We start from the raw sequence: 22,739 nt of genomic DNA on the forward strand, positions 1-22,739 counted from the left end.
GTCACCAGCAAAGAGTCGTATGGCATCTTGGGACTTGCCGTTTTTCTTGGGGTTTCTGTCCCTTAATAATTCCTTGCTTTAGGGGAGGATACGGACTACAACTCCCAGAGGGCCAAGCGCCAGCAGTGGGGTCCGGTACACTCGCTGCGGCTGGGCGGCTAGTTCAAGTTGCCATAGCTGCGAGTCTGGGTAGAGCACTGTCGGTTGCGCCGCCGCGTCGGGTCAGTAGCAGCTTCTCGGTCACAGGCGGCCGTGGGAGCCGGGCAGGCCCTCGGCGATGATCCGGCATTAGGGATCTGGGGCTCTCCTCTATCTCAGGTACCTTCCCCAACCGCCCCCTGGCCTTTTCTTTACCACTTCCCTGTCTTGTAGATGTTTTAAGTCCCACTTCTCCTTGTCCCGCGGGTGGGGACAGTGGCCGCGCGGAGATTTGGAGTGGGGCCGTGGCTGGGTGGAGTGTGCGCCAAGGTCGGGAGAGACGGCGTGCCTGGCCTCCAGACGCCCCCTCCCTCGGCGTCTTTGCCAAGTTATCCAGGGAATTTGAACATCGTTGTCCTCTCGCGAGTGGCTTGTCTTGCCATTAGCAGCTACGAAGCCTGAGCTGTCAAGGAGATTGGCCTCGTTTTGGAGGTTACTTTCCGGGCCTGGGAGATAATTTGCCGCTTTGTACCTGATCTGTAGTCACAAAAGTTTGCTACTCTGGGAACGCTCTATCAGTCTTTCCTATGCCAGCGTGGGAGTTGCCACAACGTTAACAGTCCCTGGTTTGAGTTATTTCGTGGAAACACCCGGCACGTTTTGACGGGGCTCAGTCACTTCCCCAGACTTCTTGTAGAACCGCTTTGGAGCGTTGTTTCAGGCGTTTTGTAAAGTATCTAGCACAGGGCCTGGCACATTGCAAGTGCTCAGTATTTTTTATTTATTTTTATTAATTATACAGAACAGTGGTGTCAAAAAGAAATATTTGTGAGCCACACACAGAAGTTTAAATGTTCTAGTACCCATGTTATACCAGTAAAAAAAAAGGTGAAATTAATTTCAATAATTTATTCAGCGCAAATGTGTTAATTTCAACATGTAGTCAATCTGAAACTTACTGAGATATTTTAAAGACTTAAAGATTTTTTTTAAATGGTTCTAAGTCTTTCAAATCTTGTATTTTGCACTTAGAGCACATGTGAATTCAAACTGGCCAGATTTCAAGAGCTCCGTAGCCACATACGGCTAGTGACTATGGTATTGTGCAGTATAGATTGAAGATTAAAACTGTGGCAGCTTCATATTGGGACAGAGAAACTGGGGAGTGCCTGTAACTCAGCTCACGGGGAAAGGGTTTACTGCTTTGCTCGGAGAGCTAGGTAGGCGTAAAACCTGTGTGTTCTCAGCATGTCCTCTCTGCCATTTTAAGACGTGTCACTTTGAACTCTGCACGGTTTATTTTGATTAACTTTTCCAGATTACTTTTTTTTCTTGAAGTGGTTTATAGATATAGTCCCAGCTCTACTCTTTATGTGGACAACTACCAGTTCTCTGGATGACTTTCTGTGGATCCCTACAGACTGCTTTAAAACCAGTCCACATAAGTTCTGTCCACAGCTCTTTCTTACAAGCAAAGGGATTTTACTTATTTAATTGCAATGCTAGATGTGGGAAGATCTGGGCAGCTTATAAAATATTTCCTTTAAGGGTAACAAACATATAGTGCATTAACTGGCTTAGAAATTCAATTGGGTCATTAAATTCAGAAGTAACATGTTAAATTCATTACCTGGCTTAGTCACCCACTGATAGACATGCAGAGACAGAGTACTTTTAGCTAGACTTGGGCTACCGTTTACACTGTGTGATCTAGCCAGCCCCAGGCATGGGCAGAAGTAACCAGTGAGGAGTAGGCTGGCTGGGCACTTGGATGTGAAGAACTTGGAGTTCAGTGAGGTTTTTGCATGACCCGAGGAGTATTTCCCCTGTTCTCTGATATACCATAAACTGTACGTAGTGAGGATGAGCTTATTTTCATCTTACATGACTTAAAACAATTTAAGGTTGTGGGTGTGTTTTACCCCTTGTTTTATTTATCTGTAGGTGGTTTGGGGAGAGTGTAGGGGCAAGCAAAGATCATCTACTTGACTAGGCCTTTTGCCCCGAACCTCATGAAGAAATGATAGGAGGCAGACATACGTGCCTGAGAAGAGCACTGAGCTCAGCGGAGAGCGACTCGGAGATTTGGGGGTGTGCTTTGTAAGTATGCTTTCTCCCTGCGTTTCTGAGATAACACCTTTTTACATATTTATAGTGGAAAAGAGTATGCCAATAAATAGGCTTTTGAGGGGGCAAGAAACCCCTTTCTCAGGTGTAGTATAAAAATTAAATAGAATACTTGTACATGGAGTGTCATAAAAATTCAGGGGAAGAAACTAGATACCTTAACAAAAGCAACAGTGATGCAGATATTTCCATTAGAGAAGTATTGGAGAACCTGTTTTGTCCAGGCACAGTAATAGGCACCTTTCATGTGTTACATATATAATACTTTTAATATGCTCTTCTTCATTTTACAAATGAGGCGGTTGAGGCTCAGGTAGCTTATTTGATTTGCTTGGGATTCTGGAGCCCAAAGAGTGGTTTTCATCCCCAGGTGTTTTGACTACAAATGTCAGTCCTGCCCAATAGAAAGAGGCCCCATTGCTGTCTCTGATGGCCCTCTGATGAGACTTGATTGACAGTCAGCATTTTTAGGTTAAGAGTACCATATAAGCAAAGTTTACAGTTATTTAGCTCTTTAAATGTTCAAAGGCTTGTTATCTTTCTTAGTTTTTTTCAAGCTATAATGGTAAGAGGTGGTTATAATTTGTGATTTCTCCAAAATGAATGTATTCAATATGAATTGTTGATAATCGAGGACTACCCAAATTTCGCAAAGTAGGTTTAAAAGTCTGGACCCTTTGTAGCATTTTCATACTGCATTTTGATGAAGTGCACTTAAACATATAGAGGAGACCCATCGGGGCCTTGTAATAACAGTTTCCAAGATCTGTGCTGTACAGAGTTCTGAGAATTAAAGAATTTCAAAGCTGGAAGAGCCTGATAGGATCATATAACCACAGATTCTCAATTGCAATCTTGACATGTTTGTGAATAATATAAAAATTTTATAGTAGACTCAGTAGTATCCATGTAATAATGAACTGGGTTGATTCTAACATGAAATGTGTCAATATATTCATGCTATTCTGCAGTGAGTTTTTGTTTCTTGTAATGATGTATTATTTACATGTCAGCACATAAAATTCTACCATGTCTGTTTTTACTCCTACATAGTATTCCAACTGACTGCATTTAATGTGTCCCTTATCAATAGGTTTGTAGTTTTTTCTTATTTTTTTAACTGCTATAATTCTGCCATGAAACTCTATACATACATATACACATGAGATGTATACATACATCTTTTACATATATCTTTTGTTTTTATAGGATAATATACAGGGTGGGGCAAAAGTAGGTTTGTAATTGTGAGCATACAAAACAGTTTATTCTTGTATTATTTATTAATTATTGTATTATTTCCTATATGAACCACTGTAAAGCTACTTTTGCTCCACTCTGTACATAGAAGTAGAATATCAGGGTCAAAATATATGCATATTACTTATATTTAACTTGTCTTACTAGATTGTTCTCCAGAAAAGCTATCTATTTTATTTACCATTCTTACAGAAAGGTGTGCTCTTGTCAACCCTGGAGGTGAGAACTCTTTTTTTTTTCAGTCCGTACGGAACAGATAAATGAGTCTCAGCCCCACCCTGTATATTATCCTAAATTCTGGGGGTCTAATGTATAGCATGGTGATTATGGTTAACAATATTGTATTATATACTTGATGGTTGCTAAGAGAGTAAATATTAAATGTTCTTACCATAAAAAAAGTAAGTGTTAGCCCTGGCTGGTGTGGCTCAGTGGACTGAGTGCTTGCCTGTGAGCCCAAGGGTTGGTGGTTTGATTCCCAGTCAGGGCACATGCCGGAGTTGCGGGCCAGGTCCCCAGTAGGGGATGCATCAGAGGCAACCACACATTAATGTTTCTCTCCCTTTCTACTTCCCTTCCTCTCTTTCTAAAAAAAATAAAAAATAAAAAACAATCTTAAGAAAAAAATGTCATTATTATTTTAATTTGCAATTCTTTAATTAGTAAAATTAAGTATGTTATATATTTGTTAGGGCCATGTATATCCTGTGAATTGCCTATTTATATATCCAGTACTTACCTGACACCATACATCGTTACTATGATATTATTGACTGTATTTTCTGTGTTACACTTTATATCCCCATGCCGGTTTTGTAACTACGAATCTGTACTTCTCAGTCCCTTCCTCCTTTTCATCAAGCCCCCCAACCCCCTTTGCATCTGGCAAATGAGTCTGTTTCTGTTTTGTTTATGTCGTTCTTTAGATTCCACACGTAAGTGAAATCATGTGGTATTTGTCATTCTCCGACTGACTTACTTCACTTAGTTTAGTACCCTCTAGGTGAGATAAGCAATTTTATAGATTGTAGAAAGAAGACAAAAGCTCCATGGTGGGAGAATGAAGGCTGTAAATTGGCAAAATGGGTTTGCTTATGAACATCAATTGGTACTTTGAAAGAGTACTGAGTATGGTCCCAGGTGATAAAGAACCTAGATAATTTGGAGTGTAGTGCTTTATAGTACAGATAGATAACAACTGAGGAATGCAGATAGCTGCAGATGACAATAATGAATTAAAATGGTTTGCAATAATTCAAACAGGGCTTCTATGTTTGATTCAGTTGTTTTAACACATTTATTCAAATGGATTTGAAATATTTATCTTTGTTTTCTGTATAACATGCTTGGGTTGTAGGCATGTTATACAGAAAACAGGAATAAATATTTCATTTAAAGACATTATCAAGTGTTCATATTTATACTGTTATGCTGTTTAATCCATATTGTTTGAAGATGTAAGATAATTAATCTAGGTCATTTCCCACAAGAATCATTTCACCCAACAATTATTTAATTAGTACTAATTGCAAAGTCCTGTTCTTTGAAATTTATATCTGGATTAATCAGACAGGATAATAAGGAAATATAATTGTAAATTCATTTAAAAATGTTCCAGCTACATGGCAGGTATTATGCTAGGGGTTGCAATACAACCATGGGTGAAATAAATGGAGTCTCTGGTAAGATTTTTAGGGGGCAGGCAGATAATAAATAGCCCATTAGCAACCTCAGGGCTGTGATGAGTTGGTGTCCACTGAGGACACTTGGTCCAGGGTAGGGGTGGGGGCAGTGGGGAAGGCTTTCTTGGGGAAGTCTCCTGTGAGCCAAGGCTTGAAAGAAAAGTAGAAGTTAGACAAGGGAAAAGAACTGAAAGGAATGTTCCAGGCCGTGAATCCAGCATAGGTATGATGACAAGGTGAGCATGATATATTTGAGGAATTGAAAAAAAAAACAACTGGCACAAATAATTATATTTCATGAAGATGTTTAATACATGTCTTGCTATAATTATGAAGTGATACAAATGCAGAGGAAAGAAAAATCACTTCCAGCTGGAGATGGAGATTGTATTTATTGAGCTATGCCTGGAAGGATGAGTGGATTTTAGGTAGGTGGCAATGGTAGGTAGCAGAAGGCGTTCCGGTCAGGACTAAGGACACTAATGAGGGCTGGCAGTGGGAGAAGACTAGCTGGTCTTACGTTTTCTGTGGTTCTTTCGTTAAGACACAGGTGGCTTGCTGAGGGTCTTGAATTCCTGATTCCAGAACCTAGACTCAATCATGTGGGCCAGGGGAGTGTCGAGGAAGTTGCAATGCATAGGAAAAGATTCAGAGTTAGAGAAACCATTTCGGTGGCTAGGAATGAGTGAAGAAAACTCCTAATTTTATGAATAGTGCCAGTGGCAATGAGAAGGATTAAATGATTAAAAATCTGGACCTTGGAGAAAGGTTCAATGCTCAACTCTGCCACTTGGTAGCCGTGTAACTGGTGTATCTTTCTGAGCTTCTTTAAGCCTCTTAGGTATATGTCATGAAGAGAATAGTATTTACCATGCAGGGTTACTGTCATACAACAGTCTGTGATGTTAAAGCATTAGTTAATTCAGCAGTATTTCAACTTTTGTTTTTTGAAGGTTTTTGAAATGAGGTTCTTAACTGGAGTCTACATTCGTTTACTTCCAATAATTAAATTTCATTATAATTGGATTTCTGTGTAATGCTATATCTTAAAAAATTTTTATGTATACACTTAAAAACATTCCAGGAAACAGTTTATGGTGAGGTCAAAGTTAAGAGCTCCAATTAGCTTTTGAAGAAAATTTGGAAGATTTTTTTTATTTTGGAAAGAATATGCCAATTATTGTTTATTCACTTTTGAAATTAAGAATAAAAAATACAATTGAGAATATTTTGCTAAGCAAAATAAGTCAGCCATAAAAAGCTAAGAACTGTATGATTTCACTTATGTGTGGGATATAAAACTGAAACTCATGGACACAGACAACAGTATGGTGGTGACCATGGGGGAGGAGGGTGTAGTAAAGGGTAAAGGAAGGACAAACATACGGTGACAGAAGGTGATTTGACTTTGGGCGGTGGGCACGCAATGCGATATACAGATCACGTATCGTAGAAATGTACCCTTGTAACCTATATGATATTATTAACCAGTGCCACCCCAATAAATTTAATGAAAAAGAATAAGAAATAAAAACTCTTGAATAAGCATGTCAATAAGTTCAATAAAACGTTTTCCAGTTCTTTATTATAGAACAGTTAAAGAAAAGACCTAAATATATAAAGTAAGAGTGGGGGAAGAAAGAAATGTGGGAACTGAGAAAGAGTGGAGGAAAAAGAGAATTAGATTATACATTTACACCAAAAAGAATAGCTTTAAAAAAAAGTTTAAGGTTTTAGGATGTGGTTTCTGGAAAAAAATAGGAGTGCTTTTCTGTCTGAAAGAGGTTGTAAATATTCTTAACAAGAGAAAGAGTTATGTAAAAGATGTCTTAAAATAGTTGTAGAAAGTTGGACTTTCAGTAGATTGATGTATTAAATCCATTATTATCTTGTATTCATTATAAAAATCTCATTCTAAGTAAATAAGTACATATGGCATACTCTGGCATTAAAAGCATTTCTTGAGAGGAGGGTGATAAGAAATATGATAGGGAAGGGCAAAGAAAACATTTCAGTGACTGGGCAATGTATTTGGAATTTACACAATTCTTTTACACCTGAAAATGTATTGGAGCTTTGCTGGTGTGGATCAGTCGATTGGAGCATTGTCCTGTAACCGAAAGTTTGCGGGTTTGATTCCCAGTCAGGGCACATGCCCATGTTGTGGGCTCAGTCCCCTGTTGGGGCATGTGCTGGAGGTAGCCAATTGGTATTTCTCGCATTGATGTCTCTCTCTCTCATAAAATAAACCTTTCAAAAAAAGGAAAATGTAGTGGAAAAGCACTGGCTTAGAGGCACAAGATGAGTTCTGTTTCTGTTAACTTTTTAGCAAAGCAGTCATGGACAAGTATTTTAGTCAAAGCTTTGTTTTTCTTTAGCAGCAAAAGTTAAGGATTGTAATTGTATCAACTTTATAGGATTGAATGGAGATTAAAAGAGAAAACGCTAAAGTGCTTTGTAAGCTATAAAGCAATATGCAAATGCAAGGTATAAATAGTGATAAGAAATATTTACCTCTCTTAAAATTTTTAGTATTGTTTGTTTACTAAGGAAGTCGAGAAGAGTTTCTGTTTATACTTTAAAACCTAGGAGGAGGAAAACAAGTACTATGCTTTATAATATATTTAAGAAATAGCTTGTTTCTTTTGAAAATCTTAATGCTAATGGGATCAGATAGATAGCCCCAACTGCTATTTATGATTGCTTAGACTTTTTTTCTCAATAATTGCTAGCCTGTCATTTGTTACATCAATTGCTTATGCTTATTTTGTGCGTCCTGATTTGAATTTGCCTCTTCCCTCCACCCCACCACTAGAAGACAGTCTGAACATAACCTGTTTTCTCAAGGGGAGTAGTTTTGAGAGGAAACTTCAGGAAATTAGCTATTTCCTGAACCAAATCCAGTGATTTATTAGTAAACTACATATTTTCAACAGATCATCCTTGTTGCTAATTCAATGCCAACAGGAATCCCAGTTTGGAGTACAGTGAGGAAGGAAACTTGATTCAGTGCAGACCAGCTCAGTTGTGATACAGCACGGCCAGGCAGCCCTGGCCAGGCCCCTCTCAGCTAGACAGCTCTTCTCTGTTCCTCACTGGCCTGCTCTCCTCCGTGCTGGTCTGCTTTGGGCTGTGCTGGTCTCCTTGGCTCTGGCCTGCTCTGTTGCGTTCTGTGTTCCATGCTGGAGTGCTCTGGCCTGCATTGATCTGTTCTTCTCTGCTCCTGTGAGACATCTTTGGTGTTTTATCTCAGCCAGGGAAATGCACTCTTCAGTCTTTGGTGGAAGGGCAAAGTGCATGTTCAGAGCCAGAGGGGAGCTGGCTGATATACACAGAAGTCCCTGCTTTGGCCCCTGATGGGTCTGTCCTCATGCAAATTAGAACTCCAAATCTTCATAGTTTGATTGGTCCAAAAGGCAATTTCCTGATCGGTCAGAAATGAGCTGCTCTGTTTGGTTGGTGAACATGTTGATGGGGATATAACTGATAACTGTGCATCTCTGATTGGAGGGGGAAGCCTCAGTCCCATTGGTTGAAATAGGATTCCAGGAACTCCTTCGTAAGAGCTGGCTCAGATGGCAGAAACAGTGTGCAGGCAGTTCAGTGCAGACTTCTTCCTGAAGTGCAGTGTGTGAGAGGCCCCTGTGTAGAAATGTCTGGTAGGCTCTGTTTTTTAAAATTTGAGCCCAGTTAACCACCAGGAGCTCTTCTTCTTAGACATCTTCTTTTCCAGGGTTCACAATATAAATCATTTAGCTTTTGCTGCATAACAAATAAAACATACAAGGTATATAACAATGAACAGTTATTGCTCATACAATGGGTGAACTAAGCTACCTGCTTATGATTAGACTCATGAATTTGGGTTCAGCTGGCTGGTCGGCTGGTCTGCTGATCTAAGCTCAAAGCTTCTGGTGCAGCCACGTGTCTCACACCTTCCACAGGACCACCTGGGCATGCACTCTAGGTGATGGACGAGGCACAGGGGAACAAGTTCCAGTGTGCAATCCCTTTTCAAGGCTCTGCTTGTGCCATGTTAGCTAAAATCCTATTGGCTAAAGCAGGTTACATAGTGGAGCCCAGGGGAAGGGCCCTGGGTAGGTAACTCAGCCTATAGTGCTTACAGGGAAGGGTGAAGAACTGGAGCCAAATTATATAAGGTACTATACTTTTGTTCTCAATTTAGCTTTTGCTATATATATACAATAGTGTGAAGACACTAAGTAGTTTGAATAAAATCAAGCCCTTTTGCTGTAGTAGTGTCTTGTTCTGGTTTCTGGAGTCTGTAGGCATGGCTTAATATCAAAGCTGTATTACCCAATTTCCATTCTGGTCTGTAGGGGAAAGCATTATCTCTTAAGCATTTAACCTTGGTTAATTATTCCCAATCAAATTGTTGATTTTTAATTAGGGAAACTTCATTTAAAGAAGTAAGTTTCCTTTTTCTTGGTTCTTTATCCAGAATAAGGTTCCAAACTCAACTCTCAGAAGTGGGGCCAATCAGGTACCACACTGGGCGACGCGGGCCTGACGGGGACTTGGGCAAACAGGAAGGTGCGTGTCTGACTCTGGGGCAGCCGTTATTTACGTCCACGTTACCATGGGAAAATTCTTCCCCAGTGTCGCCAGATCTTTGGGTTTTTCAAGAGAAGCTGGCAATTAGAATTTTGATTTGAAATCTAATTTATTTTCAAATTAATATTTTAAAATAGCATAGTGTTATTTTCAAATACATGTTAGTTGGCTGGATTTGGTCTATAGTCAGTCTTCCTGTTTCCATTCTCCGATTTAAACAAAATGGTGTCAGAAACTCAGGAAATTCTAGTTCCATCTCTGTCCAGGCTGATCCCTTGCCCAACCTGGGTCAGTTTGGACAATCAGTAGAGGTGGTCTGTAGACCAGAGGATTTCATTCTTGTTTGCTATTTTAGGAATATTGTAGTATATATTTCATTTTTAATCTCAGCAAACGGAAATGTGCAATTCCAGAGCTTAACTACAAGTAATAAATCTATCACAGGGGTTTCTTAGCATCCACTTCTCTGTAAGTTTTCTTTTTCTTTGAGTTTTTATTTGTTGTTGTTGTTTTTTATCTTGACACACTTCTATTTAACTTTGTAAACTGCCTCATTTATTTTAGAAGTATTTGTGGGTGTATGAATCTAAAATACATGTCATTTTGCTTGTGAGACAGGGAGGGGGTTATTAAGTAACTTTCTTTTAAAACTGGACTGATTTTTAACAACTGGCACATATATAATTATCTGAGCAGCAGTCAATTTTTTCCCCCGTCTGAGTAAGCAGTCATTTTGTATGCTGCATGACCTTTTCCAGAAGGAAAGGCCTCTGCTCCTTGCTTGGTGGACACCGGTCCGTGTGACTCTGTGCTTCTGCTCTGAGGAGCTGGAGCAGGGGGTGCTGGGGGCTGAGCCTGGCAGGCTCACCTGTGGGATAGAAGAGGGTGTGTGTGTTGGGGAGGTGGTGGAAATGGGTGGCAGCAACAGGAATAAGTGGAGCATACAATAAACAAATCAAATCTAGTATATATGTATCTAAAAACGTTAATTCTGTAAGTCAGAAGTTCTCAAACTGGAGTGCTTTTAGCCACTCGTGCCCTCCCCGCCCCGGGGGACATTTAGTGGTGCTGGAGACCACTTAAAGTCCATTCCCTGGTGCAAGGACGCCAGCGCTCTGCTTCCGGGTGCCTCATCTGGCTCTGAGACAGAGGGCCTTTTCACTGGGTCCTGTTTCCTCGTCCCGTCCACCTGCCAAACCTCTGCTCATCCTTCTAGATGCGTGGAGTGACCCTGGCCTCCTGCCCTGGCATTTTGTTGTATTACTTAGCTCACTGTGGAGGGCACTTCTACAACTCTTTCTTGCTCCTCAAGGATGGTAACTTTATTTATTTTCATCTTTCTTTTCTAATGTAAGTGTAATTAAGTAAATGATGAATGCATGAATCTGTTCAAGCTTCCCTTTTGATTGTTTCCTATGTCTTACATTATCTACTGACTAAACAGAGAATTGGCTGTCGATTTTGGTCTTACATGAACTTACCAAAAGGGTTCGAGGAGATTAAGTTACAGAGGAGCATTGATACCAAGAAGCCAGACACAATTGAAAATTGTACGTGATAACCTTTCCTGGCTTGTTAACTTTTTCTTTTGAACTATGAGGCAAAGCTCTCAAGCCCTGTAGCTGTTGAAACAATAAGAAGTGCGTTATAAAATTTGAACTTGGGTAATGATTAAGCTTCAAATACACTCCCCATCCCCGGTGACCCCCTTAAGTATCATTACTTTGAACGTGTTCTTTGGGGACGGTTGCATTGGCCAGGTACAGCTGAGGCACTTGGAGGCCGCAGAAGCAATCACCTACTTAACATGCACTAGGCAGCCTTTGTGAAATGTCACCCCTGATGCTGGGTGCTTATCTTTTATGGAACAGCTTGCAAATCCTAATTGTTTTAAACTGGCTCCGAGGAAAAGAGACTTGAGAATCAATAAATTAAAGCTCTCATACATACAAATGTGCATCCTTATAATGAAGACAATCTGATGGCTTCTTAAGTCAAATAACAAAAGAGGTGGACTTGAGTTTGTAGTAAGTCCTCTTATTACAGGGCCAAATGCAGCCATACTCCCTGTGGTCACAGTGTGCAGGTTTGCACATCCGTGTTTCTTTTTGATGGATAGATCCTCAGTGGGAGCGAATTGATGAGGGTTCATTACTTGCTCTGGTGGTGGTATGTCTTCTTTATAAGGTCCATTAAGGCAGAGGCAACAATATTTATGCCTTTAAATACTGATGTGTTGGGAAGAGCTAAATAAACTATTTTAAGAATTGTACCATCTGGTTTCAGACCCAGGGCTTCTCTAACACTGTGGAGACTTCCACCCAAGGTCACCCAACATAGTCCTCTCTGGCCTCGGAAAAAGCTCAGCGTGTGGAAAGCAGACAGCAGCAATGTTACTGCGTCTCATCAATGGGAAGTTTTGTTGTACCAGTAGGTGGTAGTAAGAGAATTATTTTCTGCTTTTTCTCCAGTTGAGGGAAATGCCTTTCTCACCTTTAACCAGAACTTAGGTGATTCAGCTTTTTAAAGTTGTTCTTTAAGAGTTCTTCAGTCATTCTTCAAATTTAGCAACTTCTTTTTTTTTTTATCAACAAATGTCATGCTGATAAACTTCTTACGATAATGAGATTGAATTTCTAATCCAACTGAACTTTCTCCTTTTACATCTTTAAAAAAATGATGAAAATATTCCTTGAACATACACAGATGTTTTCTGCTAGTCTTAATATTTCTTCTTTGAGCTTCAAATTATAATTGTGATTAAATATCATTCATGAACCGTTACTGTTTTCCAAAGCAGAATTTGATTGCATAAGCTATGCCAGTATACATTAATGTATTTTCAAATAGTCCTTCAACTTTAAGTTCATTTCATTATTAAGAATGTTTCTTTGAAAGTCAGTTTTTGAATCTAGTAACTCCTGTCCTTTGGCAAAATGGCAAAGTGGAATTATACATAATTTAAAAAATGTTCTTTTAACTCATCATCTCGTGATAACTGGTTCCTTTGGACAGTTAGTACCCTTGAGTATGAAACAGAGGTGAGTATTGTGATCCCATTTCTTTAGCTCATCAGTTGGTGAAAACTAGTGACATGACCCCATCTAGGCAGATGTGAGGGGACCGGGCAGTATAATGTGGATGTTGTCAGGGAGGAAAAAGAAGTGGCGACCCAGAGAAAGGGAGTTCTGGATAGCTTTTATTTAAATGTGTTTTCTAGTTGTCAGCCTGTTATTAATCTGCTATCTCTGAAGGTCATCTTTATATTTGTTTTTTTTTTTAAGTATACATTGTTAAGTGATGGCAGGGCGGGGGGGGGGGGAATGGAGACAAAAATGTGGGAAAATGGAGACAAATGTATTTGAACAATAAAAAACATTTCAAAAGTATACATTGTTTTCTTTTCGATAATACATTCTTGTAGAAATTTCAGGAGAGATATAAATGTTTAAAAAAGAGAAATCTGCTGAAAACTCTGGATGGTAAATATACTTTTGCTGTACTTTCTTCCCTTTTGATCATCACCCTTTCCTGCTCCTCTAATTTGTATATTGGTAATTTATAATCACATAAGACAACATGGAATGCTTATTAAAAAGTTGGGATTCGTACTTTTATCCCTTACATTGTTATTAAATGTCTCCAGAAACAGGGTGTTTAATGCCTGTGTAGTGTTCCATTGTATGAATGTATTGTACTTAACCATTCATTTTTTTCTCATTTGAAGTTTAAATTATTTTTATTTTCCATTTATTATAACCTCTCAGTCATTATCCTTATATATAAATTTCTGTATGTATTCCAGATGATTCTATTAGGTGAACATCTGAAAATATAGTTCCTTGGTCAAAAGTACAAACTGCTCTTGATGTATGTGGCTTGCTGACCTTCAGACAAATTTCATAAATCTCTACATCCCCAGGAGGACAACAGAGGAGTACTCTTTCCCCTGTAGGCCAACCATAACCGTTATTATTTGAAGGAAAAAAACTGAACAGGGTAGAAGTGTATTTCATTGCTTATTAGGAAGAACATTTTTTTCATGGTTGCGCATATTTGATTTCTTGTGTGACCATTCTCAGTATGCTTTTATCAACATGAAATGAATATAATCCTTTGGGTACAGTCTCTTTAGGAAGACATTTAGAGGCCTGGTCAATTTTCATTAATGCCACTGATATTAAGATACAGTTTTTTTACAATTAATTCTTTAATCGTAGTATAGTAATTCTTAATGGTAAACAAGGTGTGTAATTGGCATTTACTGCTTTGTGCTTTTCTTTAGTCAGTCGTATTCAGGGGCTCTCAGGAGCTATTCTCACGGCCCTCCATACATTTTACTCTCGTTCTGATTCTGTGGCAGGAGCCTCTCGAGAGCGCCAGTGGCCACTTCTTTCTCGTTTCTTTCTTTCTCCCTCCATCAACTCTGTCTGTGGAATGGCAGTGTTGGCTGACGAGAGACTGGCATCTCTTGGTAAGGCTGGACCTCTGCCACGACAGCTGTCTCCTTCGCTGTGACACTTAAGATTAGGCATTCTTTCAGTTAGTGATGACAGTCATGTTTGACCTTTTGAATTGTCAGTAACAGTTGAAGGAAGTGCTAAATTTTTGTCAACAATGAAAATTATCTAATTTCTATTTTGTATTTTAAGCAGATTCTTTAATTTTCCTTAGTTTAACATTTATGACACGTAATTAATATTCTTAGATGGTTGCGAATGTTTCATAAGCTATTAAAAAAACATATGAATTCTTAGATATACCTCACTTTAAATCTTGGTATTTCTACAAATGTTCCATCCGATGCAGGAGTTGTTCATACTCCTTTTATTGTAGCATCAGAACTCTTTTATTGTTCAGAGTAATTGAAATTAATAGCTGAAGACCATGTATTAGTGAAACTCATGCTGAAAAGTGTGATTCCATCTTAGTGAAAGTATGTAATCTTTGGTAGGTGTGATAGGTCATTTTTTTTGGTATTATATGACAATTAGACATAATTTAGTTAATGTTCTTAATTTTATTTAATGTTGTTAAGATTTTATGTTTTAAAGTTAAAATCAGATACCCCACATCTCTACTTGTTAATATTTATCGATTGATTGTAACACTTGTTCCATTAAGAGAGACTGTGAAATACATTTACTTATGGCAAAAGTATGAAAATAAGGAGAGGTATACGCACAATCATGCTAGTAGTTATCCCGGGGGAGGGGGCAGGAATAGCATTGGGTGAAGGGTCGGGTGGGAAGATACTAAGACTTCATTTATAGTATTCTAAATCTTTTATTGAAAAATATTAGAAGCACACCATCAGAATGGGGAATAAGAAGAATAATATTAAGAATATATTCTTATAAAATACTAGGAAAATATAACAGAATAATAGAAATAGGAAGGAATAAGAAAAATAATATTTATTGGAGGTGGTAGATACATACCTGCTTGTTATAGTTATCACTTCTATTTTATTTTAAACATTTATCTAAATAATTAAAAATAACCATAAAATTGTAAGTTGTAATTATTTGTAGTCAAGTTGAAACTCAAATTGTTTGCTTGTGTTTCCTGATGTGGGAGGGAGCTGCGTCGCGGGCACCGTACCTTTGTACTTGTAGGCAGGGTGGGGAGGGGAGGAAAGGCAAGAACTAGAGAAGACAGGTGCAGCAGGAAGTTCAGAGGCTGGGGCAGAGGAGAGGCTGAGACTCACGGGGTGCTCTCTAGCCCCGTGTCAGCTAGCACGAGGAAGCTGGATCTTCCATCGATTCTTTTTCTGATGCTACAAGGTCAGACTGTATTTCACTTTGAAAAACCTCAACTCACACCAAAGTTCTTGGCTTGTTTATTCAGTTTTATTTTATTTAGTATTTTAAAAACATGGCTCCTATCATGTAATGCTCTAGGATCTACATGTGTTTAGCAAGTCCTTTTTAGCTTCCCTTCAGGTGTATGGTCCTGTCCTTCCCACATGCATGCAGAATAAAGATCCAAAAAGTCCGGAATACTCTAGATCACTAAAGAAAGATTTTATCACACTGGATTTAATAAACCAGAAAAAATGGCCAGATAGATTTTAGGAAGAGTATAACAATTAATATTAAAGGTTACAGTAACCCCCATTAAGCAGAAAATAGAATTATTAGAACACTCAATAATAATTACTATAATACTCAATAAAGTATCAGAATTTTCTCTGGTACTTCCTTGTCCCAAATACATTTTGTTTCTTTAACTTCTATAAAAGATTTCCTGAAACTTTTGAGATTGTCTTGCATGAACTGATTTTCTTTTGCACTAAATAGAAAAGGGAGGGAAGGATGGGAAAAACATATTTAGAGAATTGTTTGCTGCTGAAATTATCCTCAGTATGTTTGACTTCCTAATTTGGTGGAGATGTTGATGATGCCATCTTCTCACATATTTATTATAGAATTTGTACCTTTGTTATAGCATTTGTTTTCTTTTACTATATTTTAAATTAAGGTGCATGAAAGCATTCACTGTACACTGGGATTCTCTTATTTTAGGTCATTCTGTATGCATTGTATCTTTGTTTAAAGATACATATATTCCTACAGCTCAGCAGAAAAGAGACATCAGACTAATACTGAGACCTTCAGGTCTTAGAGAACCTGTTTTTCTTTATTAATTGTAGAGATACCAATGTATCTGTCTTATTGCCTGTTGGTAGGGTTAAGCGAGGAACTGTATGTGAAAGTGCTTTTAAAATTTAGGAACCTTGCACAAAACTAAGAAATTTTTATTTTTTGGAGTTGTAAACAAGACTAAAATAACATTCGAGGAATTGCTCTTTTAAAGTTGAAAAAACAGAGGAGGGGGGATTACATGGGGACGTGACTTACATTTTTGAGCTGTGTGTGTTGATATTGCGATAATCCAATGGACTAATGTAATAAATACTTCAAAAGATCAAAAAGTAAACAATTAAATTAATCTCTTATTCCCATGCTCTTTACCATTTGCTTGACCATGGCCTGCATTTGTTTTAAGGATTTGTGTACATCAATGGCAGAATCCTCCAGCGATTCAGACCACTTCCGCTCTCGTGACCGATTGAGTCGATGGGCTGCGAGGTCCATACACAGGGAACTTCGGAACCGTCCTGCACTAGATGTCACCGAGAAGGTCAACACTATAACAAGTACCTTACAGGTGGGCTTAACAATGTTTGCATTGAATCGATTATAGATAGTTTAAGCTGAGTTTTGGTAAGCGTATTAGGTTTTTTGCTCCTGTAACAAATTACCACAAAACTAATGTCTTAAGTAACAGAAACTTTTTTTCCTTATAGTTCTGTAGGTCCGAATCTGACACTAGTCTCATTGGATAAAAACTTAGGGTGTTGGCAGGGCTGCATTCCTTTCGGGAGGCCCTGGAGAAACACCTGTTCCTTTGCCTTTGCCAGCTTCTCAAGGCGGCTCGCGTGTCTTGTCTCGTGGCCCCTCATCTTCACACCCTTCTCAGGTCGCATCGCTCTAACTGCCTCGTCTGCTTCCCTCGTCCACTTTTAAGGACGTTTGTGATTACGCTGAGTGCTCCCAATAATTCAAGATAATCCCTCATCTCAAGATCCTTAATTTAATATCTGCAAAATCACTTTTGCCATCTAAGATTCCAGGGATTAGGGCTTTAACACCTTTGAGGGTTCTGATTCTTCCTACTGCAGTCAGTAAGGATATTTGAAATATGTTATAGGTTGTAAAAAGTGCTTTGGGATAGCCCGTATTTCCAAATAAAATATGGTAGGAATGAAACCATTAGGGATTACCATTGTTTAGCTTTTTGTGGACACGTGTCTTTAGAAAAATTGTTCGTACTTTGGCTTGGTAGATTATTCATGGGTGGACAATAGTGAGATGCCATTTTGATTTAGAGGTTAGCCTTTGACAGTGTTTGGAAATTTGAGTGGGGCAGCTTTCATCCTTCCGTAGAAGGGGCTGGGGAAAAGAGGGAGGAAGGAAAATGTCAGAGATTGATTTTTTTCCTGCCCACTAAACCCTTACCTTTGCCTTGCCTGGATAAGCGTGCTTTATGACATTTATTGTTTGGGTTAATGTGTTTAGATAAAAAGAGGCTAATTTCTAGTGGAGAGGCCATAATTTGATTTGATTTTTCTTTTTAAACTTATGGAAACTAACATAGCAATGGGTTCTGGAGTACCCAAATTCTTATACTTTCCTACCAATGAGACATATTAGTAAGTATATGTTTTTGAAAGAAATACCTCCATTAAAATCTCAGGTGAAACCTAACATATTTAGGTAGAAACCATTTTTGTTATGATTAGAACTAAATTAGTTGTTTATAGCTAAATGTTAAAGGATACTTTTTTTTAACCCTCCCAATTAAGTTCTGAGGAAAAGTAATAGTTGAAATAAGATGGATCCCATAATTTGCTTCTCCTCTACACAGTCTACTAGATTTGTTTTGTTAGGATTCTTTTTCATAAAGAGGGTGCACAAATTGATAATGAGGATTTTTTTTTCAGTTCATGGTTTTGTTGCCCACTTATTATGGAACCTTAGATGAGGACTTAAATTATGTGCTTCAGAATGCATACAAGTAAATCGGAGATTGACTTTAGTTTTTCTCTCAGTTGTGTTAATAAGACTTAATTGATACTTATGAAATAATTGCTATCCAACTTAACTATGATATAAAGTGTACCTTTTACAAATGGTTGACTTAGCTGTTTGACATACTAGTAAGACTGATTGGGAAAAATGTTGTTTGGAACAATTAATAAAGTCCATTTTCTTTCTTAAGGACACCAGTCGGAACCTGCGACAAGTAGACCAGATGCTTGGACAATATCGAGAATATAGTAATGGACAGGCAGGTGCTATAGAACACGTAAGAATGTTTGCATATTTGTATTTTCTCTTACCTTTTTGGAAATGCAGACTTGAGGATTAGGGATGTGAGCTAAAGGAGATAATCATTGTGAACAGCTTAAACTTTGAGACTGCTTCACTATTTTGTAGTTTAAATTTAGGTTAGCTGGTCAGACGGATTGCCAACTAGCTTATGCTGATTAGATTCTATTGAATTTGAAAGTGGTAAGTCAGAGGGAGAAGAACTCAGGACATGAATTAAACTGAGACTTATTAAATTTGGGCTACAGATACCGCTCATGGGGAGTTAAGAATTTTAAGAATGGTTTATTTTAAAGTAATACATACTCATTGTTTAAATAAATAATAAAACTCCTCCCTCCTAGCCCTCTAAGTCCCACTCCAAAGAGGTAACAGTTTTGACAGTTTCTTGTATATATTTTCAAACGTTCTCTATGCCTGTATAAGCATACACTTGATTGCTTTAAAAGCTGGAATCATACATAATGTTATACAACTTTTTTTATTTAGTAACATATGTTTATATTATTTTCTATATGACATACAGCTCATTCTTTTGAATGGTTACAGAGTAATCCATAGTATAGGTGCATCCAGTATTTTTTTTTAGTTTGGTGTTGTTGTAAATAATAGAGCAATGACCATTATGGTACATGTGTTTTTCTGTAATCATGCACTTCCTGGGAGCAGAGTTGTGGGGTTAAATGATATGTGTACTTACAGTTTGCTAGATACTTCAAAATTGCCCTTTTAAAGGTGTGCCATTTTGTACTTACTTCACATGAGGATGTAAAAGGAAACATATCCAAGAATCTGGAATAAAAAGAATATTTTTTATTACTGTTTTGCTAATTCAATCTCTATTATTTCCCTCTTTTGAAATTTGTTAATTCATCTGCACACCCTTAGAAACCCAATTAAATTTATTTCTTCACATTTTCAATTATGCATATGCACTTTAATAAGACTAGTATTTTATTTGTACTATAATGGTTGTTTTAGATATATCTGTACTATACTGATTATCACACAACTTCAAACTTATAATTGGTGATTTGTTATCTTTTTATAAAACAGAAGCATAGTTATTATTTGCCTGTAATTGGAAGCTAATTGCTTCTAATTGGAAACTAATTGCTTGTACACAGGGAAACATATCTTTTGTTATAAGCTTTTCTACTACTTTTACTTACAAAATAAACTTGGACTTTTTTGCAGCCCAAAGATTTTTATGATTTATGGTGTATAGCTATAGACTTTGTATATTTGGGTAGCTCATGAAATGCTTAGATTAAACTACCTTATTAATAATGGGAGTTATTGTTTGCTTTCTAATTCATTTGTGAAACATTAAACACTAACTTTCAATAGAGAACAATCCTACTTTGTCATGTTGAATATTAGATGCTTACTTATGGTAGCAGATTTTCTTTGAATTTGCAATTGGGAAATGAAATTATGTTTTAGAGAAACTTATGTACGGATAAGCATTTAAAACAGAAAATGTGTTCTACTATGGCAGGAAGCCTTGGGGTAGGCCTCGAATTGAGTAACACTGAACTCTGGGAGTGTGGTTTTCTATATGGAAAGTAAGTACATTCAACAAGTACTTCATTTCCATCTGAGTTTTAAGTATGTAAAATGCAAAGCCCCTCGTATATAAAATAAGACACAGAAGAGCAAGAGTCTTTCCTTGGCTTCAGACTGTAACTTAGTGTAGTAGAGTCTCCTCCTTAATTTCCCCAAATTTTTGTGCTGTTAAAACAGTTGGTTCTTAGTGGTTTTTCCTTCCAGCATATCACAGGAATAGTGCCACTCATTGGCTTAAGTTATACTCACTTGATACAGTAGTCATCTTCACCCTGCCTCCTATAAATCGCTTGGGGGCGCACCTGCCATAATCTGTGGGAAGATGTGCAACTAAGAAAGAGTGTTTTTCACAAGTGATTCTGATGGGCTCTTCAATGAAAATTGCTTTGTTCGCATTAAAATATTTATTGCTATGGAATATATTATACCTAAAAAGGAGTATATGTAATGTGTCAAATATGTGATTCATCTGAATCTTTCTGTTTATATTCTTGAAGTCTTTTACCATATTATCTATTTATCATTTTTTTAATCAATGTGTGTGCTGTTTAGGGAGGAATGCTGGGGATTGATTTTTTTAATTTTTATTTTTGAGAGTATGATGCAGCTTCTACAAGCCCTCTTGCTGTGAAGTCTGCTGTATTTTAAAACAAATCCTGTAACAGCTTAATTCTTTTTAACCAGTGTTCAACTGTTAAAAATTTTCTCCATGCTAAATATCTGTTGCCTTATTGAAATTAGCATTTCTTTCTTTTTTTTTTTTTTTTAAATAGGAGATTTCCTAGAAAATGAGATCAACTGTTTTGCTCTCGGGAAGAGACAAGAACTTTTATTGTTAATTTAGGTGTTATAAATGATTCTATTGCTAAACCTCAGGAAATGGATGTTTTATGTAGGCATTTAAATATTTCTTTTATTGGGGTTTAATTTTGTGAACATAATTTGGCAATGGGTTGGGGGGGATATAAGTAATTGATGTTTCCCTCCTGAGAGGATCTCCCCCAGCAAGAGAACTGTGAGAATCATCGCTGTCAGTTTTCTAAGGCCTAAGGGTCAAGAGTCACTCAGGTTACCTTTTTGACTACTCTTCCTTAAAATGCACATCATTTCACTATTGTTCCCTTGGACCTTTATGACCTCCAGCCCTACATTTCATTCTTTGCTGCTGACTGTGAAGCCTGCTCTGTCCGCAGGGCAGTGGCCTTGGAGGGTCCGCGGCGGGTTCCGCGGGGGCTGGGAGAGAAGCAGCCCCTGCATGCCTTTCCATGGTCTTCCTCGGAATTTCTTTATAAGCTTGGTGTGTCCCAGGCACTCTTTTTCTTATATCAACTCATTTCATTCTCTCAACAATTTTATTAGGCAAATACTATTATTATCCTCATTTACAAGATTAAAAAAGTGGGGCACAGAATAGCTACCTAACTTGCCCAGCTAGTCAGAGCCAAGGGCAGGATGTTATCCTAAAACCCAGCGTCCGGACTCATTGACCTCATTTACCTCGTGGTTGTGCACATTTTTGTGATGCGAATTTGTATTTCTGAAAGTTGGGATTTTACATTCAAAGTTTGAAGGGTTATGTAATTTACATCGATTAACTAGATTTTGGAGATTATCTTAAGTAATTGAAAAAGAGAAGGCCATTGTCACATGTCATTAATATTATAGCTGCTATTAATATTAATAGTACGTCCAGAATTAAAGTTAGATGGAACAAATACAGAAGCAGAATTGGGAAGAAATCTAGTGCTGAGCTAGAATTGGCGTTGATGGATTGTCAAGCTTGGCAGTTTGGGCATCATGGTGGATTCTGCTGCTAACCTACACCAGCATCGATTTTCCCCTTCTGCCTAAGTGACAACCATTGGTTTTTCACTAGCCTTTCTTGCAGCTGTGCCTGCCAATAAGCCATTTTTAATCGGACAGTATGGCTTAGGGTCTTTGGGCTCAGTGAACTTCATGACCTTGAAGAGTTGTCACCTTGCATTATTTCTTATTTTGTAAATTTCTTGGGAGATCTGAGGACATTTGGGCCAAAGAGGACCTGTGGGGAAGGTTTTATCTGAAAGCTTATTTTGAACATTTAGAACATATACTCCAGTGTTAAATAGTGCAATTGATTAGCTTAGTGTTTAGAATATTTTGAGAACATTCATGAGACAACAGGGTCTATTTTTGTGTTAATTCTATAAATACGGAATGCCCTCAAGAAATATATTCAACATAAAAAGTTAATACCTTTGTAGTGGAGATGTGGAATGTAGCTGATGAGGCTGTTAGTTAATATTGATATAAAAGAAAAATACAGTTCCCTCGATTCGAATCAGCTTGTTTATTCATTTTGAAGGTAAAGATGTGTTAAACTATAATAATATCAAATTAGACCTTAGAGGCTTGCATTAATAGGTAATTTTTCTTCTAATTAGGTATTCTGATTAAAATTTCCCTTTGGGAGTAATAGGATATTACTATCTGGCATGTGAACTTTGGAAGA

General features: G+C 37.8%; 1 protein-coding gene across 1 annotated transcript in view; it reads left to right on the forward strand.

The window, feature by feature from the left end:
- The first annotated feature begins 234 nt into the window (after nt 1-234).
- The window catches only part of CEP128 (centrosomal protein 128), a 336,595-nt gene continuing 314,090 nt past the window's right edge, over nt 235-22,739 (forward strand). Inside the window, exons 1-4 of the mRNA XM_054567190.1 lie at nt 235-318; nt 2,083-2,238; nt 16,794-16,955; nt 18,570-18,656. Of these exons, the coding sequence (XP_054423165.1) occupies nt 16,809-16,955; nt 18,570-18,656 (234 nt within the window). The 5' untranslated portion in view covers nt 235-318; nt 2,083-2,238; nt 16,794-16,808. The remainder of the gene's footprint in view (nt 319-2,082; nt 2,239-16,793; nt 16,956-18,569; nt 18,657-22,739) is intronic.

This window comes from Pteronotus mesoamericanus, unplaced genomic scaffold (assembly GCF_021234165.1).
Source record: "Pteronotus mesoamericanus isolate MK-2021 breed Mesoamerican mustached bat unplaced genomic scaffold, CSHL_Meso_final contig_182, whole genome shotgun sequence".
Classification (NCBI taxonomy): domain Eukaryota; kingdom Metazoa; phylum Chordata; class Mammalia; order Chiroptera; family Mormoopidae; genus Pteronotus; species Pteronotus mesoamericanus.